At 39.9% G+C, this 13871-nt stretch overlaps 1 protein-coding gene across 1 annotated transcript in view; it reads right to left on the bottom strand.

The window, feature by feature from the left end:
• Positions 1-3363: 3363 nt before the first annotated feature.
• The window catches only part of HSD17B12 (hydroxysteroid 17-beta dehydrogenase 12), a 174045-nt gene continuing 163537 nt past the window's right edge, over positions 3364-13871 (bottom strand). The window contains exons 10-11 of the mRNA XM_007126406.4: positions 5064-5213; positions 3364-4804 (exon numbers count right to left, since the gene is read on the bottom strand). Coding sequence (XP_007126468.1) covers positions 4700-4804; positions 5064-5213 — 255 coding nt within the window. The 3' untranslated portion in view covers positions 3364-4699. The remainder of the gene's footprint in view (positions 4805-5063; positions 5214-13871) is intronic.

Here is a 13871-nt window from a genome sequence, read left to right as displayed (position 1 = left end):
GAACCCGTGTCCCCTGCATCGGCAGGCAGACTCTCAACCACTGCGCCACCAGGGAAGCCCTCAATTTAGTTTTTTAAAAGTATTTTTTTAAAATAAATTTTATTTTATTTATATCTATTTTGGCTGCATTGGGTCTTCATTGCTGTGCGCGGGCTTTCTCTAGTTGTGGCGAGCGGGGGCTACTCTTCGTTGCGGTGCGCGGGCTTCTCACTGCAGTGGCTTCTCTTGTTGCGGAGCACGGACTTTAGGCGCACAGGCTTCAGTAGTTGTGGTGCGTGGGCTTAGTTGCTCTGCGGCATGTGGGATCTTCACAGACCAGGGCTCAAACCCGTGTCCCTTACATTGGCAGGCGGATTCTTCACCACTGCGCCACCAGGGAAGCCCCAAAAATATTTCTTCTTGATTATGTTCAGTTTATACATTTTTGCCAGGAATACCACATAAGTGACGTTGTACCTCAGTCCATCATATCAGAATGCATGTAATATAAAATTGTCTTATTAATGGTGACACAAATATAAGTTTTTTAAAGGAAATACATTTACAAAAACTTAAATTTGTGCTTTTAAAAACAAAAAATTCATAGCTCATAGAAATAAATTTAATATTAGCACTGAGAATACATTTGTGTACATACATATTTGTGCACACAAACACAAATTGTGGGATGTAGTAAAAGATAAACTTAGAGCCTTAGATGTTTATTTCAGAGTAAAAAAAACATTGAACATGAATGAATTAAATGTCCAATTTATGAAAGAAAAATAACAGAATAAACCTCCAGAAAGAAGGAGAGCATGAAAAGAAAAAGGCAGAGAGGATCAACAAAGCCAAAAGTTGGTTCTTTAAAAACTAATAAAATAGACAAACTTCTGGCAAAATGGTCAAGGAAAAGAAAGTGAGAAGACACAAACAATACTGGGAAAGGAAATAGGTATATATCTAGCAGAGGTTTAAAAAATAAGAAAGTTCCTCAAGTTACTTTATGCTAATAAATTTGGGGAAAAGAATGAGTATATGCTTAGAACAAAACTTTTTTTTCAAAATTGACTCGAGAAAAAATAGAAACCCTGAGTAGTCTTATTATTTTTAAAGCAACATAATAAGTAGTTAAAAATCTTGCCACAAATAAATACTAGGACCAGATTGTTTTATAAGCTTTCAAAGAAAAGTCTGTCCCAATCTTTTACAGATTCTTCTAGAGCATAGTAAATAAAACAGGTAGCACTCCCCAGCTCATTTAATGAAGTTATAATCTTGATATAAAAACCAGACAAGTATAAGAAAGATTGCAAGCCCATTTCTTAAATATAGATGCAGAAATTCTAACTAAAATACCAGCAAACTGAATTCCACAGTAAATATAGTGAAATAAGATCAAGAATGTAAAGGTGATTTAATACTAGAAAGTCATAACTAAAGCAAGATCTCTGAAATCTTCCAGAAATAGCTCACCTAGTATGTGCTTCAATATGTATGTACTGCTAGCTATTCTTGGAACATACCAGGTATGCTCTCTCCTTGGGCTCGTTGCACAGGCTGGTCTGCCTGAAATGCTCTTCCCCCAGGGAGGTAAAAGTCTTGCTCAGGATGGTTCCAATGCCACCTCTCTCTGGGTCTGCCATGAGTACCTTGTTTAACATCACAAGCCTCCCACCCCTACCCCAACAAACACTGATTCCCCATCCTACTTATCCTGCTTCATTTTTCCCCACAGCATATAGCACTTACACCACATTATTATTCCTTTTGTTTATTACCTGTCCCTCATTTGCTCCCTCCTCAGGTCCCTCCCCCGCCCCACATCCTGTTCAAGCGTAAGCTCAACTGCGGTTAAGAATTTTTCGTCTGCTTTGTTCATTGTAGTTTCTCCAGCATCCAGAAGCGTAAATGGACATTGTTGGCATTCAATAAACGCACACAACAGTTTGTCTAGAAACTTTTGTAACAAGGAAGACAAGCTGGCTTTATATCCTTTTAGGATTATCGTTTGTAGTACCCATTTTGCTTGCTTTTCAGTGACACAGGTAAAGGAGAGTGGTCAAAGTTGTAATATGTGGTTTATCACCTTAAAATTTTTTTCATCTATTAAGTTTGTGTTCATGATAGACAGTGTTCCATTTCTAGATGTTTCCATATAAATCTCAATAGAAAGAATTACATTTCCACAAGGGAATTTTAATTCTGTCTATATTTATATGTTTTGCATCAGGAGTAACATAAATATGCTAATCTAGAAATATTGGAATATCACAAAGTAGTGAGTCCTTAAAATTTCTTTAATTAATTAGTTTCTAACATGTTAAATAAAAAGCTTTGATCATTTGTTTTGATACTGGTAAACTATAGAGCAAAGTAGCAAAATCCAGGACCACCAAAATATCAGGTAATTTTTGGTATCAATAGACTTCAGAAATTATAGTACTACTTAAGCTCATTTCATTCTCATAAGGTATTATTATCACAATAAATCTCCTCTTTTACACTGAATCAGCACCATTTGTATTGGTATTGGCATTGATGTACACTCTATATAAAGTTCACTTCTATCGTATTTTGATGCAATAAATATCAAGTGAGAACTCAGAATTCATCTCTTTAGGGCAGGACCACATTTGAGGAAATGGAAACCAATATCATCTTTATTTATTGCCAGTGCACATGGGCCTGACATAAGGACACATCAAAATAGCACACATCATTCTGTGTGCAGGGCAATTCCTCTCCTGGCCTCTCTCCCCCATGCTATTGTACTGAAAGGACAATGAAAGAACAATAAATTAAAATCCAGTTTTCTATGTTGTGAGGAGAGCTGATTCTACAGTAATAATCAATACTAATCTTCTACTCTGCTCTTTGAGTTCAAACCTTATCAAGCACACATCAGACTATAAAATCAAGTCAATATAAAGTTAAGTCTAAAAATTATGCTTCACTATTTTGAAGGTTTTTGAGAACACTGGTTTCTCTTTTAGTATAATTTTTCTTTCATGTGCCTGGAAACATAGATTTTCACGTCATCATCTTCAACCTTGAGTGTCAAATACAAGAGGATACTTGCTAAGTTGAAGCAGTCAAAGCCACAGCTCAGAAGTTTTGAGATTGCTAAGGGATTTCCTAGCCAGATTACAACTATTTTCTAGACAGGATAAAAGGTGAAGTATTTTGTATACTTGCAAACCAATCCCTCCCCATCTCTACCAACTGTCCAGCAAAAACCACCACCACAACAATTAACCAACAAATGTGTGAAAGCAAATAATATATTGCCCAGGTCATTGTGATTTCACCATTTCTACAACAAAATGAGAGAGAAAGAAAGGCAATGTGTTTTTCGTAAAGCTAAATTTATTCAATTTAAATGACAATTCTTTATTCTGAGATTATGTTCTTCCTATTTTGGGGATGCTAAAATGTCTTTTCTTTTATATAATAATGCCAAAAGCAGATGGTAATTTGGGTTTTTCTGTTTTTGTTTTATGTCCTTAGCTAGCAAGTTTAAAAGCTAGAAACACTTAAATACCCAATTAAAAATTTTATTTATTTATCTGCAGATTTCCTGGTGCTTAAATCTCAGAGCCTGGGAACCACAGCCTAGGTAAAGACCTACGTTCTGTGTTGCATGTTTCACAACATTGAATTAATTTCTTAGCAAGTTCCCCAAACAAGTTATGTAGCAGAATAAAAGTAAGTCTTAATTTATATTAAACCAGTGCAAAAAGGGGCTTAATTTCAAGCACCAAAGGAATATATTTTCAGTTAACACCATGGTTATAACATCTTTTATTAAAACTAATTGTATCAATATCTATAGGGTACCTATTTAAAAGTATAATGCCACTACTCTAATATCATCATTGTTCTAGGAGTAGCCTGGTGTCACATATGTGAGCAGTATTGGTGCAGTGCAGAAACAAAGAAGCTGGGGTCCAAGCAGGCTACCTTGCTGGGTCAGGGTTTTAGCGGCACTGAAGGGGCTGCCCATCAATGTACATTTTGGCCCATTTACCTTTATAAATCATACCATACAGCATTCAGTATTTACATACATTTAAACTGAGAAGGCATACGTATTAGAGGAAAGCGTATTTTAGTGGGCATGTGTCAAAAATAACTCTGTATTTCATCATTATTTTTACATCATTAGCTACGCTTGAGAAAGGAAAGTTCCATATAAATGTACAAACCAGGACATACTTTTAGAAAACCTTACAGAGTGCTATGCAAATTGCAGTGTGTCCTCCCATAAGTAAATCAATTAATCCCCACTCCCTCAAAGTGTTAAATACAAAAGGGATAGCTGGCCATTACTTTTTAAAGTATGTTTCAGAGAAAATACAAGCATAATCATCATTGGCATTCTGGATAAGATGAAACTCTTAAATCTTACATCTGACTCTATCATTCAGTGATTTGTTATAATCGTGTTCCTTCCTAGTAAGCAGTTCTTGCTAATGTTCGTTCTGTATCTATTTGATAGGGGCATTTATGTTACATTTCAAAATAACCCCTGGTAGCATCCAGAATATATGTCAGAACTCCTGAAAGCAACTCTGCTTTCCTCTCAATTATGACATTTAGCTTTATCAGTAACTGTTAATTAACATGACAGCTGAAGATTTGGAGATGGTGGGTGCCTTGCAGCAAACATGCCTAGGCTGGAACATCTGGTCAAGTTACTCAACACAGTTACCAATGCTTAGTTCTTCTTAATTTTCTTCAGATAGCGAGCCCGGGTGGCGTTGCCTAAATTCATGGTCACTTTAAAATACAACCAGGAAGGCAGGCTTGAGATTACTGAGGCCTAGGGAAAGAAATGGGGAGATATGCAATTAAGGCTTACAATTTGAACTCATTTCAAACATATGATCTTATGTTTTACTATATTGTTGTTTTCTTTATAGGTAGATTTTAGAGTTCTTGGGTGTACAGTTGAAAACAGATGCCTTGCTAGTAAGTCTAGACAATGTATATATGCTAATATACCACATACTATTTTGTGACTCGATGGGAAAGAAAACCCCAAACCAAAGTACTGATTTGGAACTTAAAAATCTACATACCATAAGAGAATGGATCAGGTATCCGTTGGTTCGGGATTGCACGCCGACAGTTTTAATGGCAGACTTCACAAACGTCTCTGAAGAGGGCTTATCCAAAGTTGGCTTTCGAATTTTAGCCAGTTTCGTAGCTACATAGTAGGGCAGGACACTCTAGAATGGCAACACCCCCCGCCAAAAAAAAGAAAACCATGCCACTGATTAGGAAGGCCACAAACTCAATTCACACTGATGTTTGATTGCTCTTAGTGGCAGAAACATTCTGAAAAAATCTAAAGTTTGTATCTTTAGAGAGAGAGAAGAAAAGAGAAGCAGCTATCTAAAAGCTACCTTGATAGAACAAATGATAGCATAAAACAAGTTGTAAAAAACCAATCTGTCAATACAACAGAGTTTGAGACTAGAGAAAGTATTAAAAATAAGCAGAAACATACCTTTTTGAGTCTTTAAAAAGAAGGCATTAAACAAATCTAGAGAGCAGAGATTTGGGGCTGGATGCTTTCTACTCTAACTAAACAATATAGTTACAGAACCACCACATAGGAGATTTTTGACATTTTATGCCCCTAAAGAGATAATAATAATTTCCTCCATACTTTATGGTTATTACGCATGTTCTATCAGTTTTGGTCCCTCTAAAATAAACATTTCATGTTCTCAGCTTTGGGCTACCACTTTTCTTCCCTAGTTTCTTAACATTCTGCTTCTGAGTTTTATAAACTTTGCTATTGATAAGATAGGACCACCACTTTTTTTTTCTTTTTTCTTTGTTGCGGGGGAGACGGGATAACAGTATGGAAACAGCCTGGGTAACTAACAGACACTTGACAGAAGTGGTGTGGGATGACAAAGCTGGACATTACCTTTTACGTTAGGGGAGCTGTTTCTTTATCTCTTATGCTTGCTATATTTTGGATATGCTTCAACACAGAATGCAAAGAAACCCTATTACAACGACTCCTGAGTCATGACACAAGTGGTTCCTTCTATAGTTTGAAATTACTTGTGCATGGTTGTACACCAAGGAGTGAATGTATTCTGTTTATCTGACATGTATGAAAGGAAAGGGTATAAATTACAATGAAACTTCTATTAAGGAAGAGGATCTGTTTCAACACATGGTGGTCAAAATCAAAAACTTCATTACTGGGCTTCCCTGGTGGCAGAGTGGTTGCGCGTCCGCCTGCCGATGCAGGGGAACCGGGTTCGCGCCCCAGTCCGGGAGGATCCCACATGCCGCGGAGCAGCTGGGCCCGTGGGCCATGGCCGCTGGGCCTGCGCGTCCGGAGCCTGTGCTCCGCTACGGGAGAGGCTACAACAGAGGGAGGCCCGCATACCACAAAAAAAAAAAAAAAAAAAAAACTTCATTACTAAAGGCAGAAATAAAATTGAGATGTACTCCAAACTTTACATTTTCTTCCTGCCAAGAGCTGGGGAGTTCCCATATCTCTTTTGTTTTATTTTGTATTTTTCCCATACCCAAGTATGAGTCACCCTCCTTAACAGGTGAGCTGAAACTTCAGCCCACCTTGTTAGAACCATGAACCCAAGGGCCTAACCACTGTTACTCTCCAACTTTCTCCTTCTTAGTCCCTGCAGCCACAAACCCACACTAAGTAAACTAACTTCCCCAAAGTACTTCAATACCTGGGCCAACTTTGATTAGGTGACTTTTGGTTTTTGAGAATTTGTGTATTGGAATTATTACTCTACACTTATTCCTCACTTAAAAAGCAAATTTTTTTTTTTTGTCAAGCAGGTCTTTATTTTTAAACCCATGTTGCTGCAAGGATCCAATATATGAGAGCACAAACAAAAGAGATCCCAGACTAACACACAATATGAAATGCAGAGCTCATGAGGCTCTGCCAGTGGGTAGGGAAAGAAAAGTCTGTTCAAGCTGAGCAGCAAACAAAGCAAAGAGAGTGTATGCATATACTCTTGACTCCAACAGTGAAGGGCCACGAGCAAACCCCACCACACCTCTGACCCAGGTTTCCTGGCTACCAAAAAAATAAAGAGTAAAAAAAAACCAAAAACCAAAAACTTTCCCATATATTGATCACAAGCCTGCCAAGAGTACTGTACAGTATTGAGCTTCTCAACATAAAGGTGGTCCACTCATTATACCTTCCAATTACATAACTGGGTATTCTAATCCCCCCTCCCTCTCTATGTGGCATAAATCGGACTGTTCTGATTTTGCAGAAGAATGAAGTCGCACTGCTTGGCTGAACCACTTGATGGTGCCACAAGTTAACAAACTCATCATTTGGCTAAACCATCCAGCTAGTCTAGAGAAGGTCCTGGCTCTTGAGGTGGGGACAGCAGATGCATGTACATTCTATTCTGGAAAGGGTATTTATTTCTACAATGGTTTAAAATCAAAGCAGTTAACATGGCCTAGCAGAGGATGGAAAGGATTCAGAGATGAAATAACTTTTGAGCTAAGTCTTAATAATGTGGAGGAATTTGCCAGGTAAACACATAAGGGAAGAACGTTTTGTAATGGGAACAGCAGGGGCAAAGAAAAGGAGACAGAGCAGGATGTTCTCATGGAATTGCAGTAGTTCACCCAGCATGGTTCAAACAGTGGAAATGTGTGAAGCAGTGGCAGAAGGAAGGCTAAACGGTACAGAAAACGAAATCCAATCACCGACAGTATCGATTTCTAGAGCATAAGCTCTGTGACGACACAGTCTTATTCACCATTATATTGCCAATGCTTAGCCATTGCCTAGCATGTAGTAGGAGTGCTAAGAAGATCTACTGAATGAATTAGCAACAGAACACTTCATTATGGACAGCACTGAATATAGTACTGGGGTCCCTTTCTACTGCTGCTGCCCAGAAAATTAATGACAGGAGGAAGTTGACAATGTAGCATGAGAGTTTAAACCACAATTTTAGATATTCTAGAGCTTAAGCAAGGTTATCTATCTAAACAAAGGCAAACTTACAGGTCTTAGTTACTCAGAATTTTAAAAGAAGGAGAATTTCAAGTTACGTAAAAGTAAAGAAATATCTTTTTTTTTTAAAGAAATATCTTTATCTTATATGTCAAAATGTCATCTAGGTACATCCTTAAACAGTTAAACAAAAACCCAATAAATGATAATTAATCCACTTTTCCTGTCTACGCAGGGAAACATTACAGTGAACAGGTCAAGAAGATACCCATACTTTCGTAGGGAGTATTTGGGGCAGAACAAATTTTTAAAAGTTTCTTATGCTCAACAATTTGCCATTATAAATATTGCCAGCTCGGAAACAGCGTGAACCTTGACAGCTACCCATGCAGGCAAGTGCCCTGGTCTTTGCACTTAGAATCCCAAACTGAAAATAATTAACCAGCCCATAAAGCAAAGCTTTTTTTGTCCTTGCTCAGACTATTGAAAAAATCCCTGGAAACAAACTTGGTATCTTTTTTTCTCACCCACTGAGTAGCTTGCTGAGGTATCTGGTCTTTAGGGAACAGTTTAGGGGGCCTCGATTCAGGAACAAGAAGGTTATTACAACTTAAAGTCACAGAACAAGAGAAAGATGGATGCCCAGGGCTGCATGGCAGATATTCAAGAATCAAACACTGAACCTTCTAACTTCATGTAGTAGCACATCTTTCATGTTGTCATCTGTGTACTAATAAATATGCCTTCTCAAATTTAAAAATGACCAGGACAACTCACACCCATGCTTTGGGAAACATGGGTCCAGAGAACGCCAGGCTCCAGTCTATTTACACAACATGGAATTCTCCAGACGGGGTCTAATCTGCCTTTTATGAGCACTAAGTTCACCAGTGAAGTCAGCACATATTCTTAAGGCAGAGGCTGAGGCTCCTATGAGGCATTTCAGGGAATCTTTTCTCCTTAAGTCTGTGTATTCATCCTCCATTTCAGGATCTGAGTAACTGTATGCATAGAACCTAGTTTTGGAGTTTGTATTATTTCACTTGCAGACCACAAGATGAGCATTTCCACAAAAGGGCCCTTGATTATCTCATTGGTAGAAACCCTTGGCCTTACTAGAAAACGTTAGGAAAAAGGAATCATTCTGATGCAACAGAGATCCCTGATAACATGGCAATGAGCAAAGGCCCCACAGTAACATTAGGTATAAACCTTAGCACCTAAGCCCAAAATGAAGGAGTTAAAATGTTGTGCTCTACACAAAAAAATCCTTGATCAACACTGGCTGGCTGATAATCTTACAAATGACCTACCTCCAAATACGTGGAATTCGTATGTTAACATTCAAAGGACAAAAGGGAAAACAGTGTTATCTCACAAAACAGCATGTATTTAACAATTATTTCCTGAGCGCCTACTAGAACACTGTTTTAGGCACTCGGAATGCAGTTATGAACAAAGTCCCTGATCCTACTGAGCTTACATTTTAGTGGGGGGAAGTGGGGGCTGGTGCACACAGCCTACAAACAAATGGTTAAAATAATGTCTACAATATTGGCAGGTGATGACAGGAAGAAGAAAAATAAACCTGAGTAAAGGGTGGAGGTGATGGAGGCTGTTCCTGCAGGTGATCAAGAAAGGCCTCTGGGATAACGGTGACATGTATGTGATATGGTCACGTATAAGCAAAGATCTCAATGAAGGGAGAGAGCAAGCCAAAAAGATACCTGGATAAAGAGCCTTAGACTGAAAGAAGAGCAAGTGCAAAGGGCCTGAGGTGTGAGTGTGCTCAGAGGGTTTGAGGACTGCAAGGAGGCCAGAGAAATAGTGGGGTGGGGGGGGCACACGATAATGTGGAACATCTGCAGTCAGAACATGGTGGGTCACAAGAACTCTTGTTTTTACTCTGAAAGAGATGAAAAGCCACAGGAGAATTTTCAGCAGAGGAGTAAAATGACCTGGATTATGCTTTAAAGAGATCACAGACTCGGCGGCGGGGGGGCTATAAGCAGGGGTGGGAGTAGGGAGGCCACAAAGGAAGATGCTGCAAAAGGTCCAGGGCAAGAGATCATGGTGGCAGTCATGAGAAGTGGTCAGACAGTGGATGTGTTTAAAGGGTCAACTAAAGTCAGTGAGATTTCCTGATGGACTGAATTTATGGTGTAAGAGAAAGAATAAGCTGGATACGGTGGGGAGAAAACTTCAGCTTTGAAATCAGACAGACTTGGATTCAGATTCCACTTGACCACTTACTAGTCATGAGATCTTGAGCAAAATACTGAGCTTTATTTTCTTCCTTGGGGGATATAGCATAGTCCCTATTCTATTATTATGAGGATTGAAAAAAAAATTGTCAGTTAAAGAGTGTGAGATTTAAACTCTGGTATGTATTAGAATTCTTTTCTAAGTTTTCTAATATTTATAATTTTCAGAATGGATTTAGAAAGAAAAACTTGGCTGAGTTTTTATATCCTGTAAGAGGGGTAAGAACATCATTTTCTATAGAAAATGACTGTGGTAACCACCTGGATATCTGAGTCCTTTCTGGATACAGATTTAATGTGGTTTGAAGGACTAAAGGACATCTTAGGTTTTTAGTTCTTGTGGTATAAGACTGTTGTAAAAGGCCAAGGAAAAAAGCCATTATCACTGACAAAAATGAGGATTCACCTAGTTGGAAGCGGTCTGGGTCCAATGATCCCAACAGGGCTAAGTTTACTATTCTTCAGACATTTCTCAAAGTTGGTGCAGTTGACTAGATATGAATATTTCCTGTGAGAATCTTTCTGTTGCTTTATAGTTCTCTGTATTTAGACTCCATTTGCACTAAAGACACACACCATTACCTTCTTTTATTGTCATTGGCAATTAACAAGAAAGATGGATGAGGACTTATGTTTTCAGTCCTGATGCGAATTTTTCTGTGTTTAGCTTTCTAGCTCTTTGGAGCCCAGTAGATCTGTATGATTACTCAAAGCGATAAAATGTTTTAACAAAATACAAACGAGGAATATCTTCTTTCATTAACAAAATAAACTGGAATTTTGTTTGCTCCCTCATCTCAATTTGTCCGATTTGTTTTCTAAATTTATTCTGACTAAAAACTACATTTTTAACCGAATTAATAAAACCACCAACTCGGGGCTTCCCTGGTGGCGCAGTGGTTGAGAGCCCGCCTGCCGATGCAGGGGACGCGGGTTCGTGCCCCGGTCTGGGAAGATCCCACATGCCGCGGAGCGGCTGGGCCCGTGAGCCATGGCCGCTGAGCCTGCGCATCTGGAGTCTGTGCTCCGCAACGGGAGAGGCCACAACAGTGAAAGGTCCGCGTACCGCAGAAAACCAAACAAACAAAACCACCAACTCTCATCACCAAAAAGCAACAAAGCACTGGAAGGCAGGACTTTAAGAGAATGGGGCCCAAAGAATTTCTCCATTATGGTAAATTCACATTTAAATGCAATATTCTTTTGTAATCTTTGTGCTAAGAGTAAGAAGCCCCCTTCGTTTTCAGGCCAGACCGGCTGAAACCTACACCCGCCTTCTCTGGGTCTGGGGGGGTCTCCACCTGTGTCCTCACCTTTCCTCTGGTAAAAGGTCAGGTAAACTAAACCTCATGCGATGGTTTCAGTTAGCAAATGATCTCCTTGTTGACAGCATTTCCAGAGACCTGGCTTCGCAGCTCCAAGGAAGAAAACTATGGTGCAGAAGCAGGAGGGCACGGCAGAAAGAGCACAGATCATGGTGTTATTCAAACCCTCACGGTCAATCCGGGTGGCTAAATTCCCCATACCTCCCCACATTACCCAACACAGCAGCCTCCTTTAGGTTCTTCATAGAGCGAATCACTATGTAAAATAATCACATTCATGTGTTTGTTTGCTTGCTATTATCTGTCTCCTTCCCACTAAATATAAACTCTGCCACAGCAGGGACTTCATCTGTCTTTTTTGCTATTGCAGCTCCACCTCCCTAGTAGTTCCTTCTCAGTATTTCTTTTTTTTTTGCGGTACGCGGGCCTCTGTTGTGGCCTCTCCCGTTGCGGAGCACAGGCTCCGGACACGCAGGCTCAGCGGCCATGGCTCACGGGCCCAGCCGCTCCGCGGCATGTGGGATCTTCCCGGACCGGGGCACGAACCCGTGTCCCCTGCATCGGCAGGTGGACTCTCAACCACTGCGCCACCAGGGAAGCCCCCCTCTCAGTATTTCTTGACTGAAGAAACGTGGAACAAAATATACACCTCTGGTTTTGGACTTACTATCCCTTGTCGTTGTAATGTGTTTAAATATCTGTCTCTCTCTGTGGGTGCCCTGAGGTCAGAACCATGTCTTATTCACTTGCTTCTTCCCTGCCTGGCTGAAGAGCTGGCCAGTGGCAGGCACTCACTGACCTCAGGCAAGTTACATGATTCCTATTGATTCTTGGCTTTCTGTCTGTAAAATGGGACTAGGTTAACATCTATCTTAAATGAGATAACAAAATAGGTGAAGACATGGGCATATTGTAGATAGTCAATAAATGCAAGTTTCTTTCCTTACTTCATGCTTATGTTTCAGAGTTTCCAATGTTTTTATTTATATATGCATTATCATGTGTCCCCACGTGCTAGAAGGGGAGGCTGAGTCTCAAGGTAATGAAGCAGCTTTCTGTGGGTTAGACCACTGAGGGGTGATACCAGAACTAAAACCTTGGTCTGCTGACTCTAGGCTCAGCATCCTTTCCTCACCGCCTCTAAGCACACCAGTAATCAATGTGGTCTGCATAAAACCACAGCCTGGACTGAGGGAGCTAAGACTTCTTACTTTGAAATGGGTAAATATCCGGGCAGGGCTTCATGAATTCTTTAGCATCAAAAAGCTCTTCATAAGGCAGGTTTGTGAAGAGTCATTCATTGCTGTATGTTAAATCTAGGGGAAACTGTGAGAGGGGGCAGGACATCTGCATGGTTTTCAAAGTGTCTCCCCACAGACTGATTAGTGCAAGGGAAAAAAACAGTAACGCTACAGCAGAGAAACTGGGTAACTCCTTGACCGAAGGGTCGAAATCAACATCAGCAATAAGGGGCAGATAGATATCATGTGTCTCTGGATGTGATGCCCTGAGAAGGACACAATGTCACATATGTCATTTTGGCCAGGGAAGCATAACCTGAATCTAACCATGAGGAAGCATCAGAGAAACCCCAAGTGAGAAATGTTTGATTAAAAAGAGCAGAGGAGTACCGTCCTCTTCAAAAATGTTAATGTCATAAAAGACAAAGAAAGGCTATGGATGTATTCCAGATTAAAGGAAACTAAAGAGACAGGAAAACTATATAATACCTGGTCCTAGACTGAATTTTTTACAGGAGGGTAAAAAATGCTATAAAGAATACTATGAGGGGGAGTTCCCTGGTGGGCTAGTGGTTAGGATTCTGGGCTTTCACTGCTGTGGCCTGGGTTCAATCCCTGGTCAGGGAACTGAGATCCCACAACCCATGCAATGTGGCCAAAAAAAAAAAAAAAAGAATACTATGAGGTCAGAAATTAGAATACAGATGGTAGGTTAAATGAAAATACTACATCAATGTTAATTCTAAAGTTGGTATTGGTAACTATACTGTGATTATTTATAAGGATATCCTTATTCTTTGGAAATACACACCAAAGGATTTGGAGGTAAAGAAACATGATATATGCGACTCACTTCCCAATGATAAAACAAATGGAGTAAAACGTTAACAATAAGTGAATCTGCGTAATGAGTATTGGGGTGTTCTTTGTACTATTCTTTTTTTTTTTTTTTTTTTCGGTACGCGGGCCTCTCACTGCTGTGGCCTCTCCCGTTGCGGAGCACAGGCTCCGGACGCGCAGGCCCAGCGGCCATGGCTCACGGGCCCAGCCGCTCCTCAGCATGTGGGATCTT

Source organism: Physeter macrocephalus, chromosome 16 (assembly GCF_002837175.3).
Source record: "Physeter macrocephalus isolate SW-GA chromosome 16, ASM283717v5, whole genome shotgun sequence".
Classification (NCBI taxonomy): Eukaryota; Metazoa; Chordata; class Mammalia; order Artiodactyla; family Physeteridae; genus Physeter; species Physeter macrocephalus.
This window is presented reverse-complemented; position numbering and strand designations above follow the sequence as displayed.